The sequence below is a fragment of the Phyllostomus discolor genome, chromosome 7 (assembly GCF_004126475.2).
Source record: "Phyllostomus discolor isolate MPI-MPIP mPhyDis1 chromosome 7, mPhyDis1.pri.v3, whole genome shotgun sequence".
NCBI lineage: Eukaryota > Metazoa > Chordata > Mammalia > Chiroptera > Phyllostomidae > Phyllostomus > Phyllostomus discolor.
Genome location: NC_040909.2, coordinates 8,674,808 through 8,681,217, shown reverse-complemented (window position 1 = coordinate 8,681,217; position 6,410 = coordinate 8,674,808). Strand labels below are relative to the sequence as shown.

At 48.6% G+C, this 6,410-nt stretch overlaps 1 protein-coding gene across 1 annotated transcript; it reads left to right on the top strand.

Moving 5' to 3' along the window:
• Positions 1-1,296: 1,296 nt before the first annotated feature.
• On the top strand, positions 1,297-3,889 carry SS18L2 (SS18 like 2). Its single transcript, XM_028518731.2, has 3 exons — positions 1,297-1,473; positions 1,709-1,785; positions 3,597-3,889. Exons 1-3 carry the CDS (start codon positions 1,405-1,407, stop codon positions 3,682-3,684), a joined length of 234 nt encoding a protein of 77 aa, XP_028374532.1. The 5' UTR covers positions 1,297-1,404; the 3' UTR covers positions 3,685-3,889.
• The last annotated feature ends 2,521 nt before the right edge of the window (positions 3,890-6,410 follow it).

The window sequence follows — 6,410 nt, the reverse complement described above, 5'->3', positions numbered from 1 at the left end:
TAACAACTATGTTACGAGAGGTCGGCAGACTGAGAGCACCCATCAATTACACATCCCGTGTTTAATTAAATACGCACTGAGATATGTGCACTCCAGAGAGGAGCTTCTGTCCTGCACTTTGCTCCTGATGGTTCCTCCTCTATTCACTGTTTTCTGTAGAAGCTCTTGGAGCTTTCCATGGAAATGGAGCCTGTTTGGGGGGTAACAGTACAGAACTGGGAACCAGGAAATCCTGAGTCCTGGACCAGCTTACACATGTTGCCCCACTTCTCTCACTGGGTTTACCCCTCTGTGGAATGGGATGAAAGCTGCTTCCTGGCAAGGTTGAATAAAAGGATTGTGGAGGGAACTCCCAGGAAAAGCAGACGAGCCTGCTTTGGATCTGGGCCTTCACTCAGGAAAATGAAGCTCTAGGAGGCAGAACTGTCCCCAGACCTCTTTGAGGAGTAAAGGCTTCCAAGATCTCGCACCTAAATGATGTGACTGCTGCTCACTCCGTGCTGCAGGGAAAGCCAACCTAGTTCCTCTGCCCACTGTAGATGAGCTGGACAAACTAGAAGATGGCCATTTCAGAGCTTTACTTTTTGCCAACGGTAACTACGTGGCTCGGGAGCGTAGGCCAGCTTTCTCCCTGTATCTTGCAGCAAACCACTTTTACAGAATAGTGCATAGGCAATGTAGGATAGTGGTAGAGTGTGAGGATTCTGAAGCTAGATTGCCTACGTTTACTTACTAGCTTTGCCCTTAGTAGCTATGAGAACTTCAGTAGGTTAGTTGTGGTTTCTCATCTGTAAAACGGAGGAAATAATGGTGCTTTTTAGGGTTGTGAGCCTAATAAGGCATTATCATTGCGCAAAGGAAAAACAGGCATAGAGGTGAGTTTCTCCCTCAGGAAAGAATAAAGCTCACACTAGTGTTTTGCCCTGCGGATCTTGGCTTGGCCCAATGAAATGCCCAGGGTTCACGCTCCAGACGCAAGCCTGGAGGCACAGGAATTATGTCGAAAGAGGAGAGGACTTGGAACCAGACATCTGGGTTCCAGCCAGGATTCTCTAGTGACCCCGGGACCGATACTCCCGCATACAGCCTGCACAGTGTGATTAAAACAAGGAGCTAATGTCTGGCCCCGCCCCCAAGTTAGCTTTCCAGACTGCGCAAACGCAAAGGGCCCAGGGGCGGGGCCCGAGAGGGGCGCTGGGCGTCCTTCTTGCGCGCCCAATCACAAACGACGTTCCGCCGGTTCCCGCCTCCTAAGTGGGGTGGATCCAATCAACGTGGAATGCGTAAGCCCGCACTTATTGTGGCTTCTGCTGCTTTTAAGGTGTCTGGACCTGCTGGGTGGTTGTGGTCTAGCTGTGCGGGGTTCCCCGGGCCTGAGCCCTGGTTCCAGCCTAGCTTCCCGCAATGTCTGTGGCCTTCGTACCAGACTGGCTGAGAGGCAAGGCACAAGTCAACCAGGAGACGATCCAGCGGGTGAGCGCTAACGCCAAGAGGAGGGCTTTCGTAGTGGTGAACCGTAGGGCTGCGGGCCCTGGAAGCTTCCTGGAGTGGGCGGTGCCCCAGCTGAGACTGGTGCCTAGGGCTTTGACTGTTAGGGGTAGGAGTAAGCGAACGCGCCGGGTCTGGACAGTATTGGGCCGTGAGACCTTGGACAGGTTATTTAACGTCTTGATGTCATGTGGCACTGATCGTTTGCCTGATGTTCCAGCTCCTGGAGGAGAATGACCAGCTGATCCGCTGTATCGTGGAGTATCAGAACAAAGGCCGGGCGAATGAGTGCGTCCAGTAAGTACCCAACTCCATCCCCTTACTTCTGAGTGGAGGAGAAGCCACTGTGGAGATACAGGGGCTGTCCTGAACTAGTAGTTTGGGCAGATTGTTTGCAGATGAGGATCCGAGACGTTGCTCACCTGCCCAAGACCATGGGGCGGTACATTAAGAAGCCTGGAGTCAGTTGTGGCACCTTCTTCAAAACTTGAATTGTGCTCATTGCAAAGCCTTCCTCACGTGAAGCCACGTCAGCTGATGACAACGGGGATCAGGAGGGAGGCCCGCGGAAAACTAGTCTAAGGAGATGAGCGTGGTGGCTGCTTTCTTGCGGGCCCTTTTCCCCTGGCCCATCCTTTTTCCAAGTTGCGGGAGTCAGACCGTTTAGTTCCTAAGTTCCCTCCCTTTGTGTATGTTCCTTTGTAACACAAAGACCAGTGAAAGATTTCCAAGTTAAGCCAGAGGTAAATTCTGCACAGTAATTTAATGTGCCTTCTAGTTGTATATCAAAATGAAAGAAAGTAGGCTGTTTTCTAAATGTCACCCAGGAATTATGTCCCATTTGTTACAGAGAAATACATTATTTCATCGTTACTAAAGTCATGTTTAAGAAAGCCATGCTTTTCCCACCCCCTAAAGATCACCTACAGTCCCTCACTGAACAGCTTGGTGAAAATATTAGAGATAACCACTTTGGGGAAGTTTTTACATTCAACTCTGGCATTTGGTAAATTGAGTTTTTACGATTTATAGTAAACACTCACTTTTCTGTATGGAAATAGTTGCAAAGCATTTCGTCTGGTGCAGCGATTCTCAACTTATGGGTACGAGTGTTACCAGAATCTCCTAGTGGGCTTTTTCTCATTGTACAAGCAAATGATTCCTGCCCTCTGATCTGACTTTTCTTCTTGGGAAGGGGGCTCTACTCCCTGATTGAGAATCGCTGCTATAGGAAGTTCACGTGGAAGTATTTCATCCCTGCTTTAAGCTCAGATGTTTTTAACTACTACTGAGTACTAGGCACTGTTTCAGCTACTGAGGAATCACTACCCAAACAGCAGCTCTGGTGGTATGGAGCTTACCTTCCAGACACTGGAATCTAGAGGAAGGAAATCATGTAATTAGGCAAATGCTGTTAACTCTTTGAATAAGCATAAAACAGGATAAGTGGGCAGAAGGGTCCTGTTTTATACAGGGTACCTCTGATGTGGCATTTGAGTAGAGATACTGAGGTAAGGGAGCCAGCTATCAGGTTTGTGAGGCAGAGCATGAGGTGGAAAAGCCCCCAGATGGGAGCGTGCTGGATATCTTGAAGCGCCAACAAGGACGCTACCGTGGCCAGAAATCAGTCACCAAAGGGAAAGTGGCAGGAGATGAGATCTGAGAGGTAACTAGAGGCTCCAATCCTGTAGGGCCTTGTAGGTGATGAAAAGGGCTCAGCTTTACTTACAATGAGATGGGAGGCTTTGGAAGGTATTAAACAGGCATAACACATGATTTTAATTTAAACTGTACAGTGATCACTCAGGCTGCTGATGTGCAGAACAGAGGTACAGAGGTAGTGCAGAAGGACCCGCCAGGAGGCTGGTCCAGTACCATAGTTTAAGCAAGAAGTGATAGAGCCTTGGTCTAGGGAGGTAGCGATGGGAATAAGTGAGAAAAGGTAAGATTCTGGACATACTTTCCTTGAATGTGTTAAACGAGAAGGTTGACAGCACTGACTCATCCAGTAGGCGGGTGAGCCGTTCCACTAGAGCAGGTAAATTCTTGCATTTGTTTGTTCATATTCAGAAAACAAAAGTGTAATTTTTGCTGTTTTTCACCCATAGGTACCAGCATGTGTTACACAGAAATCTCATTTATTTGGCTACCATTGCAGATGCCAACCCAACCAGTCCTTCAAAAGTAATGGAGTGATCGCCCAGCCGACTGTCGTGAGGAGTAATTGAATGTAATCCATTTCCTGTGAAACGGGGACGGGATCTTGAGCAATGCAGCTGCTGAAAACATGAAGGAAACCCTTGTGGCTCCTTTCAAAGTGGGAAAATGTAAAGGAAGCTACTAAATTAACTGTATTTCAATGTAAATATTTATTTTTCATAATGAAGCAGATTCCCCCAATCAAGTTGCCTCCAGGTGTTTTCTTTCCTGAAATAGGTGGGTTTGGCTAACAGAGGTACCAATCACATCTTCAGGTCTGCGTTCTTAGTTTCAGCCTGAAGAGGAAACTGAGCGGTGCTTGGCGACCAGCAGGGACTGGTGTGACCCCTGACCGAGACCCTGCCAGCTGAACACGTAACTGCATTCTCCTTTCTCCCAGTTTCTAGCCGTGGGCCCCTTGACTGCACAGTTTGGGTTGCTTGGAAGCACAGCTTGCCTTTCCACAAAAGATGGATGGTGAGGTCTAGAAATTTTCATGTATTAAGTATTCCGTTCGAAACTTAAAAATGTACGTAACAACACCATTATCATTGCTAAGAAAATTCATAGTAATCCCTAACTATTTAATATCATCTAACAGTAGATGATGTTATTATAGGGGAGGACAAGTGCCTTTTTTCTTCTATTCTTTTAATGCTCTTGGCTGGGCCTCCATAGCAGATGACAAATTAACAAAAGAAAAGCATACCGGCCCTGAGTGATGTGGCAGTGTGGCTTGGTTGAGTGTCATCCCACAAAAGTGAAAGGTCCTGGTTCTGTTCCTGGTCAGGACACAGGTCTGGGTTGCAGGCTCCGCCCCCAGTTGGGGCCATGTGAAAGGCAACCAATAGGTGTTCTCTCCCTCTCTTCTGCCTTGCCCTCTCTCTAGAGATAAAATCTTTAAAAAGAAAAAGCATTCAAATGTATTTAATAAACATGTTACATGACATGGGAGAGACTTCATAAGGAAATGAAGACCCAAAGAAGCAGTTAAACCTGAGCCTTTTTACTAGGTCTGATAAAAGAGTAGAAAGTCTAGGACAAAGGGGTATGAGCTAAGTGTAGTGAGCTGGGGTAAACTTAGGTTTGTTTGTTCAGATTCTCTGTGACCCTCAGTTTTCAGAGAGAAAAATGCTCCTTTGGGTATATGGAGGGCTTTAGGGGATGTCAGGGAATCCTTCCAGCACCTGCCATTTCTCAAGTTCCCTCAGCTTAAAATATCCAATATGCCAAGGTGTGCCCTATTTTGTAGTAGTGTATCTTGGACCCTGTCAATGTTCAGTTTTCTTTGATTATCAGAAAATGTCTTTGTTGATTTGTTTGAATCAGGATCCAAACAAGATCCACACGTTGATCGGGGAGCGGGGTGGGGCTGTTCTGACAGAATGGGGGAGGGAGCAAAGAACAAGCTGCCTCCCAGACCTGAGAAGACCTAGAAAGGGTCAGAGCCCTCAGATGACACACAGCGCTAACACAACAATGCCTGGCTGTCAACTGCATTGTCTCAGCAGGGCTCATTTCTGTTGGGACCTCAGTTAAGCATGCAGGACGTCCCAAAGGGACCACCTGAGAGACACTGGTTGGGGGGAGAGACACCGCCTGCAGGGGAGTTGGCTCCTCCTACTCTAACAAGCCACCTTTGTGGCCAAGAAGGACCCAGATGTCAGAGGAGACAGAAGAAAGTAGAAAGCAACCCTGGCCAGGTAGCACGGAATGTCATCCGGATATGCCAAGATTGCAGGTTCGATCCCCAGTTGGGGGACAGTCAGTAATCAACCAGTGAGTACATGGATGAGTGGAACAGGAGGTCGATGTCTCTGTCTCCCCTCCCCTCCACTCCCCCCCCACCCCCCCCCCCACCCCGACCCCATAAGTTAAACAAGGAACTGTCCGCTACTGGCAAGCTGGGCGAGGGTCTGTGACAGACAGCACCAGAGGCTCCAGTGGTGCAGAGCATGGGCTCTGAGCAAGCCAGGGTGGCCTACAGCAGTCAAGTGCAGCTTCTGCGTGGCAGAGGGAATATATATCCTTGACATCGAAGCCCAGCTCTCCCTCAGAGGGAAGCAGTTCATGACCTGCTGTGTTCCCCTCCCTTTGTCTCAGGTATTTCAGTCTGTGTGCAGAGAACCTAATCCAGGCACATGAGTTCCCTCGACACAGAGAGCCTGCTTTAGCCGCTCCAGAGGGCCCTGTTCTGGGGACACCCTTTGGAGAAGCCGGCATGGGCTTACTAGCTGTGGCCGTGTATGCCCCAGCCCATCTCTGCCTGTCAGCTTCAGAGAGAGTCCGAAGCACAAGCATCTGCCCTCCCTTTGGAAGAACAGAGAGCTCAGTGTAGCAGCGAAAGAGGATTCGGAAGGCGCAGACCAAACCCGCCCAGACAATGTAAGCTGTCTTCTCAGGCCACCTGCTCCCAGCGTACTTTTTTACTCCACCCAGCTGTCCTTTTCCAACGCTCGGGGTCAGGCTGCTCCCCGAACAGCAGAGCCTGTTGTCCTGGACATCCGAGCCTGGATTTGTAACTGGTGACTTTTGTCATCATTACACTCTCCTGGGATGAGGATGTGGTAAATAAGACAAAGGAAGCAGATAATATGAGGTCAGGTTTATTTCATGAAATGTTGAGCTATTTTTCCACTTTCTCAGGAGGCTTCTTAAATCCCAGTGTGAAGTTTGGGGACTCCAAGTAACAACTTGCCTAGGGAGGAAGTGATGTGCAGCGC

What these genes read in the sequence shown, in the direction of transcription:
- SS18L2 (XM_028518731.2), top strand. Translation starts at nt 1,405, where the DNA reads ATGTCTGTGGCCTTCGTACCAGACTGGCTGAGAGGCAAGGCACAAGTC. An exon ending in ACCAGGAGACGATCCAGCGG is followed by an intron (nt 1,474 to 1,708) that starts GTGAGCGCTAAC and finishes CTGATGTTCCAG; the next exon opens with CTCCTGGAGGAGAATGACCA. An exon ending in CGGGCGAATGAGTGCGTCCA is followed by an intron (nt 1,786 to 3,596) that starts GTAAGTACCCAA and finishes TTTCACCCATAG; the next exon opens with GTACCAGCATGTGTTACACA.